General features: G+C 44.7%; 1 protein-coding gene and 2 non-coding genes across 4 annotated transcripts in view; all 3 read left to right on the plus strand.

Annotated features, from left to right (window-relative positions):
* Positions 1 to 26,478, plus strand: part of ncapd2 (non-SMC condensin I complex, subunit D2) — a 31,872-nt gene that overhangs the window by 4,133 nt on the left and 1,261 nt on the right. Inside the window, exons 8-31 of one of the 2 annotated variants that reach the window (XM_015950197.3) lie at positions 83 to 206; positions 308 to 455; positions 1,960 to 2,157; positions 2,235 to 2,369; positions 2,445 to 2,532; positions 4,327 to 4,534; positions 4,666 to 4,784; positions 6,588 to 6,785; positions 6,881 to 7,055; positions 7,374 to 7,458; positions 7,659 to 7,795; positions 10,977 to 11,109; positions 13,742 to 13,817; positions 13,916 to 14,122; positions 14,225 to 14,385; positions 18,224 to 18,335; positions 18,510 to 18,633; positions 19,099 to 19,254; positions 23,841 to 24,018; positions 24,112 to 24,206; positions 24,279 to 24,359; positions 24,862 to 25,045; positions 25,122 to 25,290; positions 25,378 to 25,494. In XM_015950197.3, the coding sequence (XP_015805683.3) occupies positions 83 to 206; positions 308 to 455; positions 1,960 to 2,157; positions 2,235 to 2,369; positions 2,445 to 2,532; positions 4,327 to 4,534; positions 4,666 to 4,784; positions 6,588 to 6,785; positions 6,881 to 7,055; positions 7,374 to 7,458; positions 7,659 to 7,795; positions 10,977 to 11,109; positions 13,742 to 13,817; positions 13,916 to 14,122; positions 14,225 to 14,385; positions 18,224 to 18,335; positions 18,510 to 18,633; positions 19,099 to 19,254; positions 23,841 to 24,018; positions 24,112 to 24,206; positions 24,279 to 24,359; positions 24,862 to 25,045; positions 25,122 to 25,290; positions 25,378 to 25,494 (3,408 nt within the window). The remainder of the gene's footprint in view (positions 1 to 82; positions 207 to 307; positions 456 to 1,959; positions 2,158 to 2,234; positions 2,370 to 2,444; positions 2,533 to 4,326; positions 4,535 to 4,665; positions 4,785 to 6,587; positions 6,786 to 6,880; positions 7,056 to 7,373; positions 7,459 to 7,658; positions 7,796 to 10,976; positions 11,110 to 13,741; positions 13,818 to 13,915; positions 14,123 to 14,224; positions 14,386 to 18,223; positions 18,336 to 18,509; positions 18,634 to 19,098; positions 19,255 to 23,840; positions 24,019 to 24,111; positions 24,207 to 24,278; positions 24,360 to 24,861; positions 25,046 to 25,121; positions 25,291 to 25,377; positions 25,495 to 26,478) is intronic. The other variant, XM_015950198.3, reaches the window with a different exon arrangement.
* LOC129163535 (small nucleolar RNA U85) lies at positions 1,590 to 1,892 on the plus strand. Its single transcript, XR_008563397.2, has one exon. It is a non-coding gene; the product is annotated as a small nucleolar RNA U85 (small nucleolar RNA).
* Positions 9,576 to 9,924, plus strand: LOC129163534 (small nucleolar RNA U85). Its single transcript, XR_008563396.2, has one exon. It is a non-coding gene; the product is annotated as a small nucleolar RNA U85 (small nucleolar RNA).

Consider the following 26,478-nt stretch of genomic DNA (forward strand, 5'->3'; position numbering starts at 1 on the left):
GTTAGTGGAGCGCTCGTACGGAGCTCTGAACAGACGCGGCGTTAGCATCTGGTCTGAAGCTGCGTTCTCTACACTGTTGCAGGTGCCAGTGTGAAAGTGATCCAGTTGCTGCAGCACTTCGAGCAGTTGTCGTCCGTGTTTGCTCAAGCTGTGTTTGTGTGGAGCACGGAGTATGGAGTCCGATCCATCGTGGGAGAAGTCATCAGGTCGGTGCTTATTTAGTTTGTGATTTATAAAATGAAACTGATTGATTTTGTTTAAATGCATTTTAGACAACCAGAGTTCTCTTCCTCCCTGTGCCTCACAGGGAAATAGGTCAGAGGTCAAGCGAGGAGCTTGCCAGAGAGGGTTCTGGCGTGAGATCCTTCTCCTCCTTCCTGTCAGAACTCAGTGCCCTGGTACCTGAATTAATGATCCCAAACATCAGCGTCCTCATCACTCACCTGGAAGGAGAGGTGTGTGTCCTGAAAAATGTATTCACATATAGGGATGGGTACTGAATTCGGTACTCTTTAAGGTACCGACCGAATTCCACAGTACTGACCGAGCACCGATTCACTTCATTTGAAACGGTGCCTCGTTTCGGTACCCGTCCTTCATAACGAGAACTTGCCTAGACAGCTGCGCATGCGCAAGAGCGTTATGTCATCGGTCGCTGCGAGCGAGTTGTAAACAGAGCAGCATGGTAGAAAGAACGCACGCTAAAGCTTGGGTCCACTTCACTAAATGTGATGGGTAACTGGATGATGATGAAACCAGCGACAACGATCTAAGTGAGACATCCTCATCTTAATCTGCTCCGGTAGGTAAATAAAATGTTTAAGATAACGTTAGCTTGATTTGTTAGCTTCCATTCTGCTAATGGTGCGTTCGCTTTCTCCTCGGAACTCCGAATTTCCGACTAGAAGAACATGAACGCGCTCTAAAGTTTGGCTTCACTTTACTAAATGCGACGGGTGATTGGGTGAAGATGAAACCAGCGACAACGATCTAAGTGTGAGGCATCATCGTTTTAATCTGCTCCAGCAGCTAAATAAACTGTTTAAGGTAACGTAGCTTGATATGTTAGCTTCTATTGCCACCATTGTTATCAGCTAATGGTGCGTTCGCTTTCTCCTCGGAAATTCTAACTTCCCAGTAGGAAAAATCAAATGAAAAAAGACGGCAAAAGGAATGAAGATACACAGTAAATTTAGTTCACAGTAAGGATGTTTGCTTCAGTTTAATTATCAACTTATAAAACTACAAGGACGATGTTAAAATACAAACAGTTGAATGTTATTTATCGTGATATTTATCAAATATGGTTATATATTGAGAAAAATATATATTTAATTATAAAAGAGAATTAAAATATTAAACACTCAAAAGTATCGAAAATTGGTACTGTTAAGTACCAGTATCGATTCCTAGGTACCGGATCGATTCAAATGTCAAAGGTACCCATCCCTAGACACATATGGATAAAAAGTGGTTCTAGTTTAATTTCATTCATTACAGACTACAAGCTAAAATATTAGCTTTTCAAGCGTCTCCTGTGCTCCGCTTTGAGAAAGCGTTGTTTGTTTTTGATGTTTCCTTTGCCGTTTGCCCGGTGATGAGACCAAGGCGAATACGAGCTCACGGAACGAGAGCTGGGTCCTTTTTGCTTTGACTGGCGGGTAATCTTGGTAGTGCAGAGGAGGATTTCTGCTCTGCTGTAAGGGCCTGCCGACAGCAACTTGGCTCAACCCAAATTATTCCTCTACAGTCTTAGAGGAGTCATTTCTTGGGGTGATGCTGACAGTGTGTTTGCGTGCGTGTGTGTGTGTGTTTGCAAAAGGCAAAAAGTTCACCCATCCCTCTTTGCCGTTCCGTGAACGATGAGTTTCTTCTTTGGTAATCTGAGGGCAGAATCTTTTTCTAAAGCCATTTTCGATGTTTACCTTCACAAACTCATGGCTGCTGAATTATTTCCAGAGTCACACGATGCGTGTGGCCGTCTGCGAGGTGCTGGGCGAGATCCTCGTGCGAGTTCTGTGTGGCGACAGCTTAGACGAGTCCGGCAAAGCTGACCGTGACCGCTTCTTTGACATCCTGCAGGAACATCTGCACGACACACACTCTCATGTCAGAGCACGTGTGCTGCAGGTCTACACGCGCATCGTTAACAGTAAAGTAGGTTGTTTTTTTAAATCTAAGATGTGATTGGTGTGTTTTTGAATCACAACGGTAATAACAAAGTCTGCGTCCAGGCGCTGCCGCTGTGTAAGTACAGCGAGGTGATGGAGCTCGCCGTGGGGCGGCTGATGGACAAATCCATCAACGCAGTGAAGAGTGCCATCCAGCTGTTGGCGGCATTCATCGCACACAATCCATACAGCTGCAAGGTAACGTTCACAAGCACAAGTTCGCCGGTGGAAAATAAACTTTATTAAAACTAACCTTGATCCTGTTTGTTTTAGCTGAGCAGCGCCGATCTGAAGGCGCCTTTGGAGAAGGAGACGACTAAACTCAAAGAGATGAGGGAGAAACTGGCAGGGGAAGCTCCTGGTAATCAGATTACTTCATTCATTCTGACTAGGTTTTTCCCTGTGATGAGAGAAAGGTGAATACGAGCTCGCTAAAGGAGAGCTGGGCTCTTTGGGCTTTGGCTGGCAGGTAATCTCAGCGGTGCAGAGATGGATTTCTGCTCTGCTGTAAGGGCTGCTGACGGCGACCGGGCTCAACCCAGATTATTCATTAGAGTCAGAGTGGAGAACAGGGTGTCCGCGGGTCCTTAAAGTCTTAAAAAGTGTTAAATTTGATTTTCCATATTTAAGGCCTTAAAAATCCTTAAAAATTACAAATAATCCTTAAATACAGTTTCTTATGGTCTTAAATTACCAAATACCCAATAAAAAAGATTCTTTTATTTCTATAAAATGTTCATGAATTTCTAGTTGGTGTTCAGCATTTTTGTGTATGATGTTGGCGTAAGCGGAACCGTGCACATTCAGTTGGTTGTGAAAGGGGGCTATTTTTAGATGAGCACATTAGCTGGTTAAACTAGAGGGAGCTTGTGCCATGGGGAAGTGCAATTTTAATGGTGACTGGTTGGCTAATCCCACGTTCACGACGTGGTTTGCACCGGTTCCAGGCGATAGCTGGAAATTATAGCTTAAATTTAAAAAAATTGCTTCAATTTTGTCAAAGTGGCCTTAAAAAAGTCTTCAAAGTCTTAAATTTGGCTCCCTTAAACCTGCAGATACCCTGTGTGTGTGTGTGTGTGTGTGTGTGTGTGTGTGTGTGTGTGTGTGTGTGTGTGTGTGTGTGTGTGTGTGTGTGTGTGTGTGTGTGTGTGTGTGTGTGTGTGTGTGTGTGTGTGTGTGTGTGTGTGTGTGTGTGTGTGTGTGTGGTACATACTGAGGACCATTTTTCCTACAAAGTGAGGACATTTTTTTTGTTCCTCACTTTTATTTAGAAGCGTACCAGAAGCTCACTTTACCAGTTAGAGGTATTATGTGAATTAAGTTTTATGTTTATTTATTTGGAAGATGCTTTTATCCAAAGCGACTTACAATTTATAACCTATAGGGCATGTTGTGATCTGTGGGGGAAACCGGAGCACCCGGAGGAAACCCACGCATGCATGGGGAGAACACGCAACCCCACGCAGAAAGGCCGCAGCTGAGTTTCGAACCTGCAACCTTCGTGCTGTGAGGCAACAGTGCTAACCACTGTGCCACCATGCAGCCAAGTTTTCTTTAAGGTTAGGGTTAGGACTAGATCAGCGTTGGGGTTAGGGTTAGGGTTAGGGTTAGGCATGGTGAAATCACAAAAATGAATGGAAGTCAATGGAGGGTCCTCACTATGGTAGAAAGGTGTGTGTGTGTGTGTGTGTGTGTGTGTGTGTGTGTGTGTGTGTGTGTGTGTGTGTGTGTGTGTGTGTGTGTGTGTGTGTGTGTGTGTGTGTGTGTGTGTGTGTGTGTGTGTGTGTGTGTGTGTGTGTGTGTGTGTGTGTGTGTGTGTGTGTGTGTGTGTGTGTGTGTGTGTGTGTCCAATTTGCTCTTGCTGATATGCTATGAAATATTTTTTTTCCAATTCTGATTCACATCTAAATTCAGCATCCCGGTCCAATTACTTAGTTGAGATGTTTTTTGATCAGAAATGGGGGGAAATAAAGTCTTTTCTATTTTGTTCATGTCCGCTTTAAAAATGTCACTTTGTCATTAATTAGGGGGTGAAGGCACATGCCTCCTGTTGCTATTTTAATTGGTCAATGCATTGTTTGACATTTTCTTTGCAGCTTTAGCATGAGTTGCTGTCACAGTATTGGAATATATATTTTCCGTTTTCTTCCTGCAGTGGCAGTGATCAAAGCGTCTGAGCTGTGGGCTGCCATGGAGCCTGAGCTCCTTGAAACAGCCAGGACAGCTCTGGAGCCCACGAGTGAAACGGAGAGAGAGGAGCAAGAGGACGAGGAAGACGGGGATCCGGAGGAAGAAAAGCCAGCAGAAGACGACAGAGCAGCTGCACTGAGGATAGCTCAGTTCCTTCGTGTCAACAAATACAGGTAATGCTAATCACCTGTGGAGACCTGAGTGAAAACAGACCCATCAGGGTTATTAAAGTTATCCAGCATCACACGATGTCACACGTACACACATTTGACGTGATTATCTGTGCACCTCCATCTTTCTGTAGGAAAGCTGTTCAGCTGTGTATACGAGCTCACAGTAGCTTTCCTGAATCTGAGATGTTTGCCTCCTTGTCTACACTCACCCCTGACAATCTGATGGATGCAATGGCGTTCATTTTTAAAGGTAAAACATGGATCTCTTGGAGTTCTCAGAGGAAGCAAAATTAGCCAAATAAACGTAATCCTGGTCGCTTTGGTTGATGAAATGTTTTTACGTTGACATTTCTATAATATTTGTCTTTTTAATGAAGTGAATTACAGATGTGGTTAAACTAATCTAGTCAGACGGCGCAGATGTCCACCAGCACTGTGCCTAACTGTTCAGTCGTAACCGCGGAAACAAGCAAGCAGTTTAATTCATGCATGTTTTTGTCTCGATGAGATGTCAGTTCAATTAATCTTGTTTAAATTGCTCCCATAAATTATAACATTATGGCCGACAGGCAGAAATAAATCAGTGCTCGTCTTATTTAAAGGGGCATTATGGAAGTTTGACAGCTAAAACATGTATAGAAATAATAAATGTCTTCTTCATACATTCTCCTGCAATGCCCTGGTCCTGTAGAATGAGCCCTGGCATTTTTACTGTGATTGCCTGTTTTTCTGTAAAATCACAGAAAAAGAGAGATGCTCGGGTCGAGCAGGCTGCTTAATGCACGTTCACGCTCAGGCATAGCCCGTAGCGTTTGCTATCCGTAGCTTTAGCAGCAGAGAGAGAGGTAGTGCCACTTTGTCGCTGTTCCTAACGCCTAGTGATGAACCTAGCTACATTTCTGAGGACCCTTAGTTACTTTCTTCTAGATATTTCCTGCAAATTAGCAACAAAATAGCCATTTTCGCTCCAAACCGTTCTTTGGTTTGACATTTCAGGTGTCATCAAGGGTATAAAAGTTACAGATACCTTGAATGCTACTAGAGTGTAGCTCACCTTGTAAGATGTCTGACTCTCATGCAAAAGACCTGGGTTTGAATCTGGTTGTGAACATAGTTCATTTAAGTTTCCTTTTTACATTAATGGTATATTTTTTTACAGTAAGATGCCCAAATTTTTATTTGAGACTCGCCGAACGGCATTGAATTCACAGATAAAAAAGATGTGGGTTCAACTTTCATTTTGGAACAATTTTTCAAGCAAGGGAAGGGAATGATCTGAGCATGCAGGAGGACTGACCCATCTTAAACCTTTGTCGGCTGTGCTGAAGAGAAAGGTACAGAACCAAATTATTTAATTAATTAGCTGCATGTTCTCCTGTCCTCCGACACACACACACACCATCACACACAAGGGACTGTCTCAGCTGTTATTTTCGTTAAGGAGTGTGCACGTACAGCATGCGCACCTCGTGCACGAGCCTACTATTGAAGCTGCCGTTACGCTTTTGGCCTGAGGGGGCAATCACGAGCATAAAAATTCAAAACTCCGTAAAGTTTCTTTAAAGAGAAAGCCCCCCCTCAAAATTTAGCAACTCAGCACCGCTCTCTCCGCCAGGCGACGCCTCCTTTTGGAGCATTTTTTTTAAACCAGAAGTGTGTGTGGAGTTCGACTCGGGTAAGAGTTGACGTACTCTCCTTATGGGCGTTGCCTTGACGTTTGCCATGCTGCACCACAGAGCAGTACCTCCCTACAGTCTGAGTTCACCCCATCCCAACTCCACTTTCAGTCCGAAACCCTTCCACAATGACCCCTAAAGCCTTTCTGCTAATGTTTCCATTCCAGACTTCCCAGGTGGCCGTAATGTTATTATGGATCATAAAAGTAAATGAGTTTTTATTTTGACATGAGTGATCACTTCCTTCCTGCTGGTATTTAGTTTGATCTAAAAGCGTGAGATTTACAGAAAGCTTGTAAATGTTGTGGAGGGTTTATTTTAACGCGCCAGCTGACGCGGTTCCGCTGTCAGTAATTAATCCACGGTGTTCCCCTCAGGCTCCGGTGAAGATTCCTCTGAGCTCAGCCAGAATCTGCCACCTACCCCTGTAGAGGAAGAGAAAGAGGGGGAGGATGGCGAGCTGAAAAAGCAGGAGATGCTTGTGCAGTACTTGAGAGACACAGAAACTTTTGCCTTACAAGTGGAGAGAGCAATTTCTGTCATCAACAACATGCTCTACTGGAAAATAACCTCAGGTAGACGGTCTCGTCCACTGACGTCTCCGTTTGTCATTTCAGTGTACTAGAGATGAAGTAGCACAGTCTGAGATTTAGTTTTTGTTTATTCTTAGTGGTCCAGGAAGCAGTGCAGTTCTGTGTGACTGTGTGCGAGTTCAGTGTTGCTAACTCTATTAGCGGCGTGAGGAAGATGCTACCTCTGGTCTGGTCCACTGATGCGGCCATTAAAGACGCCGTCGTTCAGGCCTACAGACGCCTGTATCTGAACCCTCAGGGAGACACGATCAGGTCTGTTCCGCTGCTTTTTCACTATTTAATGATGAAACCGTTCCGTTCCTGTTCCAGGGTATCTGCGGGTCCTTAAAAAGTCTTACATTTGGCTCCCTTAAACCTGCAGATACCCTGTGTTCACATTCTTCATACTTGGGTTTAACAAGTAGGTTTGGTTAATGGCTTCACTTCTTATACCTTTCACATAAACCCGTAAACATTTTGTTTGCCTTCTGGATTGTTTTGCAAGCATGTAGAATAAAATCTGGGCCAAAATGAAAATCAAATAGGACGTAGTACGTGGTGAGAACCATGTCTGTGTGGTGTTTTTGTTAGGATGAAAGCCCAGACTCTCATCGACAGCCTCTCTGAACTGATGGTGGATGCATCTCTGGGAACCATCCAGTGTCTTGAGGAAATAGTGAGTAATAATTACTCGCGTATGAATCATTTAAATCTTTTTTATTTCTGCACCCTTATAAAAGCACATTTTTGCATAATGCTGGGGAGCATCTAAATGTTCCACAGTGTGCACTAAAGGGATTTTCTATGGAGATGTTTTGAATGTAAACGCTTGAAGCCTATAAGGAATGGTGTAACTGTGCATTCATGTCTCCGTAGGTGCAGGAGTTCTTTGGCAGCGGCAGCAATCTCCAGTCCACGGTGATTCAGGTCTTGTGGGAGAGATTTACCGGAAAACGCGAAACGTCGGTCTTACACAAGAGAGCTGCGGTGCTGCTGCTGGGCATGGCTGCACGGTAAACTCCTGAAGCCTTTTGTCCTCCTGCAATACACAAAACATCTAAATAAAGTTTTGTTTAAGTCTGCTCAGACTGTCAAACGTGACTACATCCACTGTGACCTTAGTGTGATGTGTTGTTCATGTAGCAGAGCTAATGAAGGATTCAATTCAATTTTATTTATAAAGCGCCAAATCACGACAAGAGTTGTCTCAAAGTACTTCACATAGTAAACATTTCACTTCAGGTCAGTTCATTAAGCCAATCAGAAATAATGTTTCCTATATAAAGAACCCAGCAAATTGCATCAAGTCACTGACTAGTGTCAGTGACTATACAGCAATCCTCATGCTAAACAAGTATATAGCGACAGTGGAGAGGAAAACTCCCTTTTAACAGGAAGAAACCTCCAGAGGATCCTGGCTCAGTATAAGCAGCCATCCTCCACGACTCACTGGGGATGGAGGAGACCGAGCACGCACACACACACACACACACACACACACAGCAATGTGTCTATGGTTACATTGTGATTGCTTAGTAAATATTGTATTTAGCGAGAGATACACTTTATTGTATGTATCCTAGTGGATCTATGATTAAACGGATAAACTAGTAGTAGCACATCCAACGTCAAGGAAAGCAAAAAGTTATTATCAGGAGAGGGAGAATGTTTTAGTGGTTAGCAGCAGTGTGTTAAGCCTGGTTTATGCTTCTCCGTCAGCTCCGCAAGGGACAGACACGCACGGATTGACGGAAGCGTTTTGCTCTTTTACTTCTCCGTCTCCTGGAGAGTGTTGCAAAGCAATTGCCCGGCAGGACAACAGAGGGCGTAGCGCTGTTCTGTGGTATCCTGTCATGTATCGGTCCAAGATCGTTTGTTTATATTGTGTTTTTTGTGTATATAAGAGACTTTCAACACGGACATATTTGTCTCTCATTCTCCCACCGCTTCTTGCGCTCCCCACCTCTAAACCCACGTTTCCTGTCATTTCCGTCCACAAATAAAACGCTTGCTGCGCATCTTTTCACTTCTCCAGTCACGGGAGGATTAAACGTTCATATTTTTAGAGTTTTTTCGCGAGGTATTCTTCAAGCTTCTCCGTGTCTGCCGCTAGTTAAACTCGGCTCTCTTTGCAATGGCGGCGCTGTAAACAAAAGTGGCGTCCTGACCAATCACAAGCTTGCGTAATCCGTCTCATTCGACGGATGTTTAAAAAAGTGGGCTCGACTCCGTACGTACTTGCGTGCCTGCCGGGGCCCTACACAAGGACGGATAATGGCGTTGCGTTTGCTCCGCACTGACGCAGACGGAGAAGCATAAATCAGGCTTTAGACGATGGGGCCACCACAGCTCAGCAGAACATCATTGTAGCTTCTTCTGGGAAGAAAAAACACTTAGAGAAAAAATAAAGTTAACAGCTGAAATTGCAGAAAATAATACAGTTAAAGAGCAGATTGTAGAAGAAAGTAGTCAAGTGTGAAAAGTGGTCAGTGTATCCTCCAGCTGGTGCTCTTGTTTCAAGTAGAATTCAGCCAGCAGAGAGGGGAGCAGCAGACAGCAGGTTTTGGCATATTACTTCCTGTTGTCTGTGAAGGTTCTTACTTATTACTTCCTGTTATTCGGACATCTCTTCTCTGATTGGCTAACAGCAACACGACTCGCATATGGATAAAAAGTGGTTCTAGTTTAATTTCATTCATTACAGTCTACAAGCTAAAATATTAGCTTTTCAAGCGTCTCCTGTGCTCCGCTTTGAGAAAGCGTTGTTTGTTTTTGATGTTTCCTTTGCCTTTTGCCCGGTGATGAGACCAAGGCGAATACGAGCTCACGGAACGAGAGCTGGGTCCTTTTTGCTTTGACTGGCGGGTAATCTTGGTAGTGCAGAGGAGGATTTCTGCTCTGCTGTAAGGGCCTGCCGACAGCAACTTGGCTCAACCCAAATTATTCCTCTACAGTCTTAGAGGAGTCATTTCTTGGGGTGATGCTGACAGTGTGTGTGTGTGTGTGTGTGTGTGTGTGTGTGTGTGTGTGTGTGTGTGTGTGTGTGTGTGTGTGTGTGTGTGTTTGCAAAAGGCAAAAAGTTCACCCATCCCTCTTTGCCGTTCCGTGAACGATGAGTTTCTTCTTTGGTAATCTGAGGGCAGAATCTTTCTCTAAAGCTATTTTCGATGTTTACCTTCACAAACTCATGGCTGCTGAATTATTCATGGCAAACTGACTCTGTTTGCAACGTTGATGTTTCCGTTTTCACAAATGAAACAAGTCTGAAGGAGTTCTGCTGTGTGGTGGAGTTGATAATGCTAACAGTTAGCTTCTACTGGCTGAGATGCTAAGTCATCAACGGCTCCCTGTCGCGAGCCAAGCTGGGTGAGTTCATGAATGCTAATTTACAGGGCGGCGTAGATCTGAGTGTTTTCCTGTCTTTTCTGTCGGCGGCTAAAATCAGGAAAGCGGGGTAGAAGACTGTTTTCAGGTTTAGCCTGCGTGCAAACTCAGTCACCGATCATATTTATAAAAAGCTAAACAGTTTTTCAGTGAACTTGGTCTTTACATTTTTCCTTCAAAATAAAAAACAAAATCTTTCTGGCAATTAAGACTTTTAGTGAAGGAATTAAACAGACAGAATCAGTAACTTTACTTTATTTCCAACTTGATTAGTCATTTAAACAAACTAATCTGGGCACCGAACATTATTTCTGTTTATCACATTCCACAGGCTTTGGTTTTTACCTGTTGGTAGGGAAAAAACCTACATCAGGTGCTGTTGCTGTCTTGATAATAACCCGTTTCAGTCCGGCCTCAGCGACTTAAAATTCAGCAAATCCTCATTAGGCAGAGCACAAGCCCAGCCTCTGCTCTTCTTCGCTGTAATCGAAGTCACGACCGAATAACCAGGCTTCTAGCCAGGACCTTTTCTATTAGAGAGTAAAGGGTATCTGCAGTCTGCCCACACTGCTGCTTCCTCATCCAGCATCGGCAGAACTCATAACCTATTAAACCTTCCGTGCTTTTCCTAACTTGCCCTCCTACGTGCATTATCCAGGCACACAGGCGAGGCCAGCATGGAGTCCATGGGGTGATGGAGGGCAGTGTTATTACCTGGTTTTGCATAAAGATGTGGTCATTAGGGAATAAAAAATGTAAGCTTTAGCGTGGTGTTCTTTTAAGTGTGTATGCTGTGTGCAACTGTAACAGGGAGGAGCGAGAGGTGGTGCTCAGTAACTTGGACACACTTTGTTCAGTGGCTCTGGGAGAAAAAGTGACTGAAGACTTCCTTCTAGCAAGAGACACGGTTCTGACCATCTGCAGCATCACTGACCACGTCAGGGTAAGAGTGTCAGCCATGTTTTGTTTCCATCTCAGTTAAGTGTGCCCGACCCCTACCTAGCATGTTTTAGATGTTTCCTAGTTTTAGTACACTTGATCTGCATCATTGGTAGGGATGTTCCCATCACATTTGTTTGCTCCCAATAAGAGTCCGAGCAATTTGACTTTGATCTGCCAGTACCAAGTCCCATTCAGATACTTCAGCAAAGCATCAAAATAAGGAAAAAGGAAAACACATCCTTTAAATTTCACTTATTTAGTACATTTATTGTTCAAATAAAAATATTTTAATATGAATATATTCAGAAGTAACATCATTGCTCATATTTCAAATTGTTCACGTCACGAAATTGCAGCTGAGTGATGCACGTCCTTTCGAAAGGGCAGGCATGCAGCGCCGTGGCAGGCGCCTTTTTCTCTGCACAACACCTGTAGCAGCGTGGCTACAGCAGACTGTAATTCTGTCCAGTGGCACTTTCTCTTTTACGCCGGGGACACACCGGCCGTGGAAGCGCCGCGAAAATGGGACCGCCTTCATTCGGCGCCCTTGTTAAGCTATTCTATAGACCACATGGGCCGCCAAAGCGCCGCGAATCGCCTCGCGCCGGCGCTCCAGCCTGCGCCGTGCAGCGATCATTTGGGCTTCTACTCTATTTTTTCGCGAGCCGTGGGTGAATCGCGTCAATTCTGGCAGGAATTCAAACCTAGACATAGAGGCAGGCCGGTAAATTTAATAAAATAAAGCATTTCAAAATAAAATTCCGCAATAGTCAAATGTGTTCGTAATCAGATACTGCAGAAAAACCGCACGAACACACACACACATACACACACATCGAACTTGTGTGCGTGTGTGACCACGTGAAGGGGGTGTGGTTTTGGGTGTCTTTTCACCGGAGCAAACGGGACAGAGGCAGAAAGTCTGAGGCAAGCAGTTAATATGAATGACTTTAAATTAATTATGGAAGTTGAGAAACACAAGGAGCTGTACGACCCCCGAAAAACGTGGTTATTTACGTACCCATGTCGGAAGAAACTGCTAGGATACAGCTGCAGAACTGGAGCGGGTTCCAAGAGATTCAACTGGCAGAAACAACCATACCATAGGTTCATACCATAGGTTCACACACACACACATACACACACACTCAAACGTAGAGGAAAAGAGCTGAGAAAAGGCAGAGAGGAAATGGAGGACACCAAGTGGTAAAAAGAAAAACTACAGCCGAGGCGCGCCTCGACTGGGGCGCGTCTAATCTGAACTGAGGAGCGGCGAGCAGCGGCCGAATTTCGTGAGCAATTCGCTTCTCGGCGCTTCTGCGGCCGGTGTGTCCCCGGCGTTGGAGCATCTTTCAGTGTTGACTGACTCTTTGGGAGACGGTGGCACAGGAGTTAAGCGCTCGCCCCGTAATCGGAATGTTGCAGGTTTGAGCCCCGCTCAGTCGGTCGCTGTCGTTGTGTCCTTGGGCAAGACACTTAACCCACCTTGCCTGCTGGTGGTGTTCGGAGGGACCAGTGGCGCCAGTGCTCGGCAGCCTCGCCTCTGTGGCTACATCGTAGCTCATCCCCACCAGTGTGTGAATGTGTGTGTGAATGGATGAATTGGGGGGGGGGTTCCAGGACTCTAGAAGGCACTATACCAAATACAGGCCATTTACTGTGTTTCTGTCTGAGGTGCTGCAGCGAACTGTGGCTTTTAGTGGAAAACTGGGACTTAATGGAGAACAGTGATCTGCTTTGTCGACACCTAAGCAACCAGTTTGTTTGTACTCACCGCCCTGGTCGTTCCATCTGGTTGTTTCATCATTAGAACGGCGCCATTTTGAAGAAGTAAACAATCTGAAAACCCATTTTGTTACTGGTGGTGGTTTATCGAGCAGTCTGAAATCAGTCACATTCTGGCTTGGTTTTTGGGAGCTCCTGAAGATAAAGTCCAACAATTTCTGGCTATTCTTCAGGAAGACTGGACAGGTATCCTGTTCCTCTTGCAGACAAAAGTCCATTTGTGGGTTCCAGGCATTTAAAGTTCAGACTAGATGAGAAAGAAATCACTTCTTCATAACTGGAGATTAAATTCCCTGCTTGCTACACAGAAAGACTGGGTGTTAGTGTTTACAGTCCAGGGGAGGAGGGGGCAGGTTGGGAACTTCCTCAATGGGAAGTGGCAGGTCAGATGTTATAAGCCCATCCAGCTGTTTTACAATAGCAGACCAGGAGTAGGTTCATGTGTGGAGCCAAAAACCACTTTGGAGGTGTTTCTGATGCGAAAATGACAATAAAACGTGGTCCTTTAATAAATCACATCTATATTTTTTACTTTCATTTGGTTTGTAGATTATTTATCAGGAGGTAAAATAAACTTAATGTTCGTTTTTCGGCCTTAACCACTGAGAAAACAAAGTTTAAGACTATGTGTTTATGTTTTTGGTGTTGAATGCATCTCGACACAATTATACCAACACTCTGGTTTAAAACTAAGATTTATAATGTAAATTATGAAATAGTTTTCCAATAGTGCTTTTCTCATAATAGATCCCTAATTTTTGACACATTTACAATTACAGGCATCAGTTTGACAAACTCGAGTTTATTAAAGTTTAACATGTTTTTGTCCTTTTTGTCATTTCCACCAGCAAACTAAAGGGGCTCCTTTCAGGCTTCCTCAGGAGCACCAGCTATTCAGCAGCCTGACTCAGGCTGTTGCAGAAGGTAAACGACCAAAATGGGACCTTTTCTTTAGATGTATTTGTTGTAGTTTCCGCTACCTGTGGTTTCATCCTCTGATGTCTTTTCTGTATTCGCCCCAGGTGTGGTGATGGAAGACCCATACTGGCAGAGCTTCATGGAACAGGCTGTTCGTCTCATCTACTTCCTGGCTGAATCCCCAGACCAGCTGTGCTCCCGGCTGCTCCAGCGATGCGCTCGCCTTTTGCTTGACCAGATTGCAGAAGGTGGCGAAGTCAACAAGGACGTTGGCCAATTGCAGGATGGATCTCTAGAGGCCAGTGAGCAAGGTCGGCCCTGCTGTCTTAGCGGCCGATGCCGCGTGGCTCGTCTTGACGATTTGTTAACACGCGTAATTAAACATCGCCACGTGGTTCTTTTCTCTCCTGCAGTGAACTGTGTGTGTCTGGCCCAGCTTTTGGCTCTCTGTGGATGCGTGGCTTTTTGGCAGGTTTCTCACCTTGAGCGCAGCGTGAGCGCTGAGCTGCGGAGAAGGAGAGGGGAGACCGAGGAGAGGGAGGAGAAGGAAAAAGGACCGGCCAGTAAAGCTAAGGTAATAAGATGCTGTACAGGTTGGACAAGCAATAGATCTGTGTCCTATTAATGATTTAAATGTAAAAGCTAATAATAAACTTACTTATGTGGAAGAGGATTAAGCTTGGTTTATGCTTGACTCATTCACTGTCCGCGCGGTGATGCGGCTCGCGGATGGAACGCGCTTCACAACTCGCAGCTTTTATGGTTCATGTGGCTTGTCTCTGCGGTGAGCCAATATTCTCCCAAACTGTAGGGGGCAGCATGGAGCTCTACGGCATGCATCCAACTACACCATAGTAGAAGTAGAAATTACTGTTGTTTACAACATGGCATTTCAGCATTTTTAACAGCGCCCTCATCTTTTCCGACAGTGCGAGCCATTTCTCTCCAAGAATTATTAACTACATGTTGATCACGGTGATCTCTGAGAGCTGAATCATACAAATGTCTGTATTTACGAACCTCTGCCATACTAGTTCTTGCCGGTCTGCCATGTTTTTCTGCGTCCGTCTGTCCGCGTGGTTAGAAATTTTCCGAGGTGCGCGTTGCGGAACTCTTGGGCCGTGCGGAGACGCGGTGGAGGGGTGTGGTTGTTAAAATGACGCAACTTTTCCGTGCGGACCTTGCGGACGCGTCAAGCATAAACCAACCTTTAGGGCCACTGAGAAAAGAAAAACAGAATTCGGTCTCATTTTGTTTTCAGTGACCCTTAAGCCTGGTTCATGCTTCTCCGTCAGCTCCGCAAGGCACAGACACGCACAGATTGACGGAAGCATTTTGCCCTCATACTTCTCCGTCTCCTGGGGAGTGTTGCAAAGCAATTCCCCGCCAGGACAACAGAGGGCGTAGTGCTGTTCTGTTGTATCCGGTCCAAGATAGTGTGTTTTATATACAAAAAAAAACACAATATAGAGACTTTTTAACAGACTCTCTCATTCTCCTCCACCTCTTCATGCACTCGCCACCTCTAAACCCACGTTTCCTGTCATTTCCGTCCACAAATAAAACGCTTGCTGCGCATCTTTTCACTCCTCCAGTCACGGGGAATTTAATGTTCATGTTTTTAGAGTTTTTTCGCAAGGTATTCTTCAAGCTTCTCCGTGTCTTCTCCGTATCCTCAGCTCTCTTTATGTTTTTGAGGGCGCAATGGTGGCGGTGTAGACGACAGCGGCATCCTGACCAATCACAAGCTTGCGTTCTCCGTCTCGACTGACGAATGTTTAGAAAAGAGAGCTCGACTCCGTCCGTCCTTGCGGAGCTCTCCGGCAGGCCCGCAAGGACGTTGCGTGTGTCCGCACTGACGCAGACGGAGAAGCATGAATCAGGCTTAATCCTCTTCCTTACAGATCACACCATAGGTGCAGTTTGAATTTATGCACGCGTCTACCTTTAAAGGGACTTAACGGAGTTTTGAATTTTTATGCTCGCGATTGCCCCCTCAGGCCAAAAGCGTAATGGCAGCTTCAATAGTAGGCTCGTGCACGAGACGCGCATGCTGTACGTGCACACTCCTTAACGAAAATAACAGCTGAGACAGTCCCGTGTGTGTGTGGCCCGGAGGACAGGAGAACGCGCAGCAAATCAATATTAAATAATTTGGTTCTGTACCTTTCTCTTCAGCACAGCTGACAAAGGTTTATGATGGGTCGGTCTCCTGCATGCTCAGATCATTCCCTTCCCTTGCTTGAAAAATTGTTCCAAAATGAAAGTTGAACCCACATCTTTTTATCTGTGAATTCAATGCCGTTCGGCGAGTCTCAAATAACAATTTGGGCATCTTACTGTAAAAAAATATACCATTAATGTAAAAAAGAAACTCTAAATGAACTATGTTCACACCCAGAATCGAACCCGGGTCTTCTGCATGAAAGTCCGACATCTTACTAGGTGAGCCACACTCCAGTAACATTTACAGTATCTGTAACATTTATATCCTTGATGACACCTGAAACGTCAAACCAAAGAACGGTTCGGAGCAAAAATGGCTATTTTGTTGCTAATTTGCAGGAAATATCTAGAAAGTTCTACAGAAAGTAGCTAAGGGTCCTCAGAATTGTAGCTAGCTTTGTCACTAGGCGTTAGGAACAGCGACAAAGTCGCTGAGTTGGCACTACCTCTCTCTCTGCTGCTAAAGCTACTGATAGCAAATGCTACGGGCGATGCCTGAGCGTGAACGCGCATGAAGCAGCCTGCTCAACCCGAGCATCTCTCTTTTTCTGTGATTTTACAGAAAAACGGGCAATCACAGTAAAAATGCCAGGGCTCATTCTACAGGACCAGGACATTGCAGGAGAATGTATGAAGAAGACATTTATTATTTCTATACATGTTTTGGCTGTCATACATCCATAATGTCCCTTTAAAGAGGCGATGTTTAGTTTTTACCTTTCATTTCTGGAAATATCCATCAAAATTTTGTTGAAAATGAATGAAATGATGCCCAGCTGTTGAAAAGTATTGGTGGCTTTGTAACATATAACCATTAAAATCTGTTTTAAAATACATGGGAGCGGGTCTGAGTCTCTGGGCGAGGCCATATTAGTTGCCATGTTTCCTTCTACGGGAGCCCATCAGGGCAAAATGCATTTACTGATTTGTAACAAACGGTAACAAAACCTTTGTCATTCTTCGTTGTTTTACACATTTCCCTCTTCACTTGTTGCCAGTGATGAAAGTTTTGCTAAAGTTTGCACTCCCCAGGGCTTTTTGACCCCAATGGGCATCCGTTGGTACGGTCTCATTCCAACACAAAAGTACTGCTTTCTTGCAATGATTTAGGTATCTACTGCCCCCTATCGCCAGGAAAAATGCACACTGTCACTTTAAATGGGATACGTTGGTAAGCCCGAGTGTTGTCACTGAACTAAACAGATACTTCCCTGTTACTTGGAGATTAAACATGGAGCCCAAACCACCTAATGTCTGCTGAGGCGTTCGATGCTCGGGACGTTTCTCAGCAGAATGCCTCCATGATGAGATTCGTGTTCGACAGAGTTAGATGAGTGATGGCACGTAATTGTTCAGCCTATCAGGAGAAGGGAAGATAAATGTTCCCTTAATCACCTCTGGAGGATGTTCATCACTGTTATTTGTATTTGTTTATTTATTATCCTTTTCTCTTTTTTTCTCATCATCTTGAAAGCCAGAGGTGGACTCACTCACTCACTCACTCAGCCACATCTCTTGCGTTGGGCTCATAAATCACTCTGATGTGCTTTTGTTGAACTAAAGGGTTTGGAGTTGATCGTGTGTGTTGGTCCTGAGTAAAGTATGAGGAATGAAAAACGCATTAAAGACGACAACCGTCCGCTGTGGGCGGTTACGGAGAGGCAGTCAGAGGGTTGAGCGTCGTGCTACTTCAGCTCTGAATATTAAAGATGATCGTTTACTCTTCGTGCCCACATCTTTTCCTCTTTTATTTTTTCTCTCAGACAGTCTGATGGGAATCTGCGACCTTGTCGCCACAAACTACTTATCTGGGCTGGAAGCCACGACGGCCCGCTAAAGAGGTTTTCTGTCCGACGTGGTCGACGCTAGCGACCTCTAGTCATGAAGCCTAAAGCATCTTAGCTATTCTGGGTGTTGTGAGAGTGGATGAAAAGAAACGGTGAGGAATGATTAAAATGTGAAACATCTAATGACTTTAGTTGGAGTCAGACTCAGACTGATGAGTGCGGGACTCGGTGCACGGTGTGAGCAATCAGCCCCATGAGCTGCAGGAGTTGTAGTCGTCAACCTTTCGCTCTCGTGCAAATTTTCCTGAATTGAAGCAAAAAAAGGTGCTCAAATTTTTATTCATGGGGTATTTTAAAGGTTTTGTTGAATTGGATTAATGGGATTTAATTTTTTATCAGCAGGTGGTCGGTGAAAGCGCCATGGAGGAGGAGCTTGGGCTGATCGGTGCCTCGGCTGAGGATACAGAAGCTGAACTCATCAGAAAAATCTGTGAAACGGAGCTACTGGCTGGTAAATAAACTCTTAATAAGTCTCTGTGGGCAGTTCATTTATAGCTTCTCTGTTCAGTCACCTCCGACACGCAGCAACTATAATATACGACTGATGCAAACAATGAAATGCTCACTTCTAATGCTGAGTCATCTCTATATTGGTTTATTTAAAATCCCTCCTAAATCTGTTTAGAGGAAAACCTGCTGAGTGCTTTCCTTCCTCTGCTGGTGAAAGTCTGCAGCTCCCCAGGACATTACTCCCACCCTCAGCTCACCACGGCTGCGTGTCTGGCGCTCTCACAATACATGATGATAAGGTACATGATTATTTTATTATCAGTGATGAAATCGCTTGATGTAAAGATTACCAGTTCGAGGCCAGCGCCGAGCATAAACACCAGCGGATTGTTTTTATTCCTGCAGCCTTCTGTGGTGAACAAAAGCAGCAGATTGTTAAATTTATTCATTCTTAGGTGATTCTTTTTCCTTCAAAACTTCACTAAACCTCCTGAAGCAATTAAATTGTTCATTTTCTTGAACATAATTTGAATCAGAATAACTTTTTGTTCGGATTGTGTTTTCCCACATGGTCGTTTAAGAGATCAAAAGCACTTATCCATTAGGGTTAATTAACTTGTTGCCACGGGAACAATAAAAAGGCTGAATTATTAAAAGTTTTAAAGAGTTTTTAAGTTTAAAATGACTCCAGACACCTAAATATAAGTTCTCATCGTCTTTTTGATAATTAAATGTTGTAATTTTCTACGTTTCCCTTCTCTCAGCCCATCGGTGTGTGAAGAAAACGTCCGTCTCATGTTCACGGTGCTGGAAAGGTCCACTCTCCCTGTGGTGAGGGCTAACGCCATCATAGCCCTGGGTGACCTCACAGTCCGCTTCCCAAACATCTTGGAGCCCTGGACGCAGAATCTCTATGCCAGGTAATTCGGCGCAGCCCGTTTCGATCCGTGCGGTAATCTGTTCAGTGTCAGCACCTTGTCATTGTTCCTGTAGCGACACAAGCTTTAATTTTCTAGATCATCATCGTATCCTCCTCAGATAAGTTGGTTTCATCATAAGAAAAAAGCCTCAGCTGAGTGGGCGGACTGTAAGTGAAGTTTAATTCCAGCAAACATCTACCACCCCCCCCCCCCCCCCCATCTTTGTACACTTGAGCCATGTTTGTCGGAGTCCCACCACCGCTCAGCGTGACGTTCCTCTCAGCCGGTGGAGTGTGGCCGCTGTCGGAATGCTCCAGTGAGCCACATGATGGGAAAAGTTTACTCTCTCGTCACGACTCCCCTAATGGAGGGGGCACAAACTTTGAGATGATCCATCTGTTGGCAAACTCCCGATTCTAACCTCTGGTTGCTATGGGAACTGGACGTTTTTTCATCACTTGAAAATATTACGATGCGTGAACTTGGGTGGAGCCCTGGACCACATCAGGAGACGAACACTTTAATTACTGCTGTTTTATAGGTTGTGACTTCAACCAGCCGCCACTCTCCTGTAATTGTATGGTGCGGCTGGGAAAGCGGGAGAGGAATATTATTGGATGGAGTTGAGATTCTGCAAAGGTTCAAGCTTATAGCCACCTTTTGTTTTAAAAGCACTTAACCGTGTGGGTTTCCAGCTGCAGCTGAAGTTCTGTTTTAATTATTATGGAAGATAATGTTCACGTTGAGGTTTTCTGGACATGTAAAACATTATTTTCTTTAATGCGTCGCCGCCTTCGTAGCGTTTTCTACACGATAAGCATTTTTTAAGCGTTCCCTAATTGTCTCCCACACACAAACACCTCCGCTGTTGTCGAGGCTGCTGCCCTGCCGCCTCCTGATAAGCGTATTAAGAATTAATTGCCCTGCTAATTGCTGTTGTAAGCTTCTGCATTGGCATGTGGAAGTAGCATGTACTAGTGTGTGATCCTCTGCCAGTATTCCTGCGCTCTGGTGCAAATGAGAAATGGTTAATGAGTTTCTTTTGTTGTCGCTTTTGGAGAAGGTGAATCTAAATTGGCCTTCGGGTGCAACACAACCTGTCCAGTCCACCGTATGCAGACGAGGCTGTGACTGCTTGGTTTCTGTAGTCTTGGTTGTTTGTTTTTACTTAAACCCACATGTAACAGAACTCAGGCTGACGGCTCAAACTGCAGCTTACATGGTACACTTCGTCAGTTAGCAGTGATTCCTGGAGCAAACGGAAGTAACACAAAAGTCTCTGATTATTAGCTTTAATCATTTTAGCATTTTGCTACAGAAATAAAATCTGAATATTTGAAGCAAAAGTAATGTACAAAAATATTTTATTTACTTTAGGAAAATGGCAAAATATGAAACGTGTGTCTGAACATGAAAATGATCTACCACCCCTAATTCCTTCATTAGCTGCTGATGGTAACTCTTGGATTGGAAAAGTCAATCAATTGCACATCTTACGGTGGAATTAGCGTCCATGGACTCACCCATCTTGTCTCGTGACCAGGAAGGTTGTAATTGTTAGCATCCAGGAGAGAGCAGAGCGCGTCCCGACTAGCGAAAGCTAATCATTAGCATTAGCTACTCTACTAAAAAGCAGAACTCTTCCAGACTTAACATAAAATGTCAATGTTGCAGAGCAAACTGAGTCAGCCACGTTATGTGCACACTCCTTAACGAAATTAACAGCTGAGACAGTCCCGTGTGCGTGTGTGTGTGTGTGGCCCGGAGGACAGGAGAACATGCAGCTAATTAATTAAATAATTTGGTTCTGTACCTTTCTCTTTAGCACAGCCGACAAAGGTTTAAGATGGGTCAGTCCTCCTGCATGCTCAGATCATTCCCTTCCCTTGCTTGAAAAATTGTTCAAAAATGAAAGTTGAACCCACATCTTTTTTATCTGTGAATTCAGTGCCGTTCGGCGAGTCTCAATAAAAATTTGGGCATCTTACTGTAAAAAAATTCACACCCAGAATCTAACCCAGATCTTCTGCACGGGAGTCTGACGTCTTACTAAGTGAGCTAAAGCGCCAGTCACGTCCTTTGTATCTGTAACATTTACAGGTGCTGGCCAGTAAATTAGAATATCATCAAAAGGTTGAAAATATTTCAGTAATTCCATTCAAAACGTGAAACTTGTACATTATATTCATGCAATGCACACAGACCAATGTATTTCCAATGTTCATTACATTTAAATTAGATATTCATAAGTGACAACTAATGAAAACTCCAAATTTGGTATCTCAAAAAATTAGAATATTCTGAAAAGGCTGAATATAGAAGACACCTGCTGCCACGCTAATCAGCTGATTTACTCAAAACACCTGCAAAGGCCTTTAAAAGGTCCCTCAGTCTTGTTTTGAAGGCACCACAATCATGGGGAAGACTTCTGACTTAACAGCTGTCCAAAAGACAATCATTGACACCTTGCACAAGGAGGGCAAGACACAAAAGGTGATTGCTAAAGAAGCTGGCTGTTCGCAGAGCTCTGTGTCCAAGCACATTAACAGACAGGCGAAGGGACGGAAAAAATGTGGTAGAAAAAAGTGTACAAGCTCTAGGGATAACCGCACCCTGCAGAGAATTGTGACGACAAACCCATTCAAAAATGTGGGGGAGATCCACAAAGAGTGGACTGCAGCTGGAGTCAGCGCTTCAAGAACCACCACGAGGAGACTCATGAAAGACATGGGATTCAGGTGTCGCATTCCGTGTGTCAAGCCACTCTTGAACATGAAACAGCGCAAGAAGCGTCTCGCCTGGGCCAAGGACAAAAAGGACTGGACTGATGCTGAGTGGTCCAAAGTTATGTTTTCTGATGAAAGCAAGTTCTGCATTTCCTTTGGAAATCAAGGACCCAGAGTCTGGAGGAAGAGCGGAGAAGCACAGAATCCACGTTGCATGAGGTCCAGTGTAAAGTTTCCACCGTCAGTGATGGTGTGGGGTGCCATGTCATCTGCCGGTGTTGGCCCACTCTGTTTCCTGAGGTCCAGGGTCAATGCAACCGTCTACCAGGAAGTTTTAGAGCACTTCATGCTTCCTGCTGCTGACCAACTTTATGGGGATGCAGACTTCACCTTTCAACAGGACTTGGCACCTGCACACAGTGCCAAAACCACCAGCACCTGGTTCAAGGACCATGGTATCCCTGTCCTTGATTGGCCAGCAAACTCGCCTGACCTTAACCCCATAGAAAATCTATGGGGTATTGTGAAGCGGAGGATGCAATACGCTAGACCCAACAATGCAGAGGAGCTGAAGACGACTATCAGAGCAACCTGGGCTCTCATAACACCTGAGCAGTGCCACAGACTGATCGAGTCCATGCCACGCCGCATTACTGCAGTTATTGAGGCAAAAGGAGCCCCGACTAAGTATTGAGTGCTATACATGCACATTCTTTTCATGTTCATTCTTTTCAGTTGGCCAACATTAGAGAAACAAACATTTTTTCATTGGCCTTTAGAATATTCTAATTTTCTGAGATACCAGATTTGATGTTTTCATTGGTTGTCACCTATAAATATCAAAATTAAACGTAATAAACATCGGAAATACATTGGTCTGTGTGCATTGCATAAATATAATGTACAAGTTTCACGTTTTGAATGGAATTACTGAAATATTTTCAACCTTTTGATGATATTCTAATTTACTGGCCAGCACCTGTATATCTTTGACAACTGAAACAACATTCAAAGAACGGTTCTGAGCGAAAATGGATATTTTGTTGCTAATTTGCAGGAAATATCTAGAAGAAAGTAGCTAAGGGTCCTCAGAAATGTAGCTAGGTTCATCACTAGGCGTTAGGAACAGCGACAAAGTCGCTGAGTTGGCACTACCTCACTCTCTGCTGCTAAAGCTACTGATAGCAAATGCTACGGGCGATGCCTGAGCGTGAACGCGCATGAAGCAGCCTGCTCGACCCGAGCATCTCTCTTTTTCTGTGATTTTACAGAAAAACAGGCAATCACAGTAAAAATGCCAGGGCTCATTCTACAAGACCAGGGCATTGCAGGAGAATGTATGAAGAAGACATTTATTATTTCTATACATGTTTTGGCTGTCAAACGTCCATAATGTCCCTTTAATAAACCTTTACGTCGCTGTAAAAGAAGCAGCCTGGAGTGTTTAACTGTTCGGTGAATTTGAGGTTCTGTGTTGAGTTTACAAACTCAGTTTTTACACAAATGTTTGTGGAAATCAAAATGGCTCCTCAGTCCTGAGATCTGTTTCTCTGAACAGAGGCCGATCGGAGGAGCTTTCTACAACATTTAAGAAAAATATTTTTCCTCACACATAAAACACGTTGATGGCCAAAGTCTCCCTTTAGAAAGTATGATGTAATGTGCTTTTGGTGTTATAATGGTTGTATTTATAATGGATGTGCGACTCACCTGTCTGCAGGTGTTTCTGTGGGGTTAAACCTCCATGTTTGTATTGTGCTTGTTTATATTTGGCTCGGTGTTCTTTGTGCAGCAGGACGTGGCCAGACTCTATTACTAAAGTAGCCGCTAATTAGATTCTTCTCTTTCTTCTTGTTCCAGACTGAGCGATGAGGTTCCTTCAGTGAGGCAGACCGCCGTGACAGTTCTTACTCAGCTGGTGCTTAAGGATGTGCTCAAGGTCAAAGGTCAAGTCAGCGAGGTCGCTGTGCTGTTAATTGACCCGGAGGTGCACATCAGCAGCCTGGCTCTGAACTTCTTCAATGAGCTGTCCTCAAAGGTGCCCCCCCACCACCACCACACACACACACACACACACACAGAAAATAGTCATTTGAAGGGTTTTTGACGTTGCTCTTTCCGTTCCCGTCAGGACAATGCCATCTACAACTTGCTCCCAGACATCATCAGCCGCCTGTCTGATCCAGAGAGGGGCATGAGCTCGGAGGACTTCAACACCATCATGAAGTGAGTCTCGCAGCTGCTCGGAGTTCGTTTACGCCCTAATCAAAGTAACGTTTGTCCTTGTGTTTTTTCCAGACAGCTGTTTTCCTACATCACTAAAGAGAGGCAGACGGAGTCTCTGGTAGAGAAACTCTGTCAGCGCTTCAGGACTGCAACGTGAGTGCATCTGTTCCCTCGTCTCGGACCCGCATATTCGTTTTTCTTCCCAGCAGCTTTGCGTCTAAATTGTGAGCTTTTGTTGCAGCGTTTCATTATGGGGCGGCTGTGTGGGTAATTAGTGGGCGCTCTCACTCACAGAAGAGAGCGAATCAAGTTCAGCTCACCTGTCACCTGCACTGCTGTCTCATTCACTCTGTCATGGAAACGCTCTTCTGGTTGAGTTTGTGCAGCGAATGGGCCGGCCAGACTTCAGCCTCTGACTCATTCTTCATCCACACACGGAGCTCAAAGCAAGGGCATTTTAAATTATAGTATGGCAAAGTGAATTTAGTCATAAGAGGATCCTGGGAAATGAGATTTGGTCCAAATGTCACAGCAATGCCATGTTTATGAGTAATGAGCTTTTTTAAGTTATTTGGCTCTGGGATGTCCGCCTTTCGTTGCTGCTAATCGGGTTTGTTTTCAAATCCCTCAAACTCTCCTTTGATGTTCTCCTCAGGACGGAGCGACAGTGGTGCGACTTGGCCATCTCTCTGTCTCTGCTGTCCATGTGTGAGCGCGGGTTTAAGAGACTGCAGGAGAGCTGGGAGTGTTACAGCGACAAGCTGACCGAACCTGGAGTCTACCAGCCCCTCCTGTCCATCACCGGCAAGCTCCGCCGTGGAGCCAAGCCTCAGTTTAAGGTACCGGCGCTCGTTCTTAGGTCAGTCGTGTGCAAAAGGCCAGGACAGGACTTTTATTTATGATCAAATCTTTCAGGCTCAGGTTGATGATTTTGAGAAGCGGCTGACGGCGGTTCACACTCGAGGTTTGGAGAACGTGGAAAGTCCTGAGATGGACGAGGAGAACCAAAAGGCAGAAGGATCCACTAAGAGGATGGTGGCGTGTACGCCTCGGCCCACCAGAGGTCGTCAGAAATCCAAAAGGGGTCAGAGTTCACCTCATGTAACTTTTTTCACAAATGATGTTTAGTGATGAATTATTTTAGTTTATTTTCCTCTTGGTTTTATTGCAGGCCAATCAAAGTCCTCCATTTCCGGCTGCGACGACGACGCGTTCGTAACGCCTCGACAGTCTCGAAAGTCCAGGAAACCTGCGGTTACCTTCAGCAGTGATGAAGAGGAGGACGAAGGCACGCGTTTTCTATTTTTAAATGAAAATAAATCTCTACATTTATTTAAAAATGTAAATTTGTTTTAATCCAAACCTTCTCAAAAGTGTCACCCCAACACCTGGAATCAGTGACGAAGGTTCGCTCTAGTTATTAAATACAAACCAAAGACCGCTGGCTCAAATTAGACGAAGGCAAATCTTTGTTTGTGTTTTTAAAAACAACAAAGCGGATGTGTTCCTGAGCTGTTGTCACCTAATTAACCGAGCTCAGACTCGGTTAATTAGGTGATGTTAAAGCGTGTAAAGTGTTTTATTACTTTGAAACAAATTCTCAGATCAGTAAATCTGATTATTTAGGCCAGTCTTGGGATTCAAAGAGAATTTTAGATTAATATTTTTGGAATCGGAAAAGGGTAGAACGCCTTCTCGGGTCAGGGACGAGGTCCTGTCTTGTTCACGAGTGAGGGAAAGATGGAGCAGGAGATCGACAGGCAGCTTGGTGCTGCGTCTGCAGCGATGCGGGCGTTGTACGGATCTGTTGTAGTGAAGAGGGAGCTGAGCCAGAAGGCGAAACGAGAACGTGGATACAAGCGGCCGGAATGAGCTTTCTCCACAGGGTGGCTGGGCTCTCCCTTAGAGAGAGGTTCAGAAGCTCAGTCATCCGGGAGGGGCTCGGAGTAGACCTGCTGCTCCTCCACATCGAGAGGAGCCAGTTGAGGTGGCTCGGGCGTCTGGTTAGGATGCCTCCCTGGTGAGGTTTTTCCAGGCATGTCCAACCGGAAGGAGACCTAAAGGAAGACCCAGGAAGCGCTGGAGAGACTATGTCTCTCAGCTGGCATGGGAACGCCTTGGGATTTCCTTGGAGGAGCTGGGCCAAGTGACTGGGGAGAGGGGAATCTGGACCTCTCAGCCCCTGCGACCTGACTCCAGATAGAAGCGGCTGAAAATGGATGGATTTTTATTATTTTTTACCTGAGTTCTGATAAAGTGAGCGGAGCATGAC

The sequence above is a fragment of the Nothobranchius furzeri genome, chromosome 5 (genome assembly GCF_043380555.1).
Source record: "Nothobranchius furzeri strain GRZ-AD chromosome 5, NfurGRZ-RIMD1, whole genome shotgun sequence".
Taxonomy (NCBI): domain Eukaryota; kingdom Metazoa; phylum Chordata; class Actinopteri; order Cyprinodontiformes; family Nothobranchiidae; genus Nothobranchius; species Nothobranchius furzeri.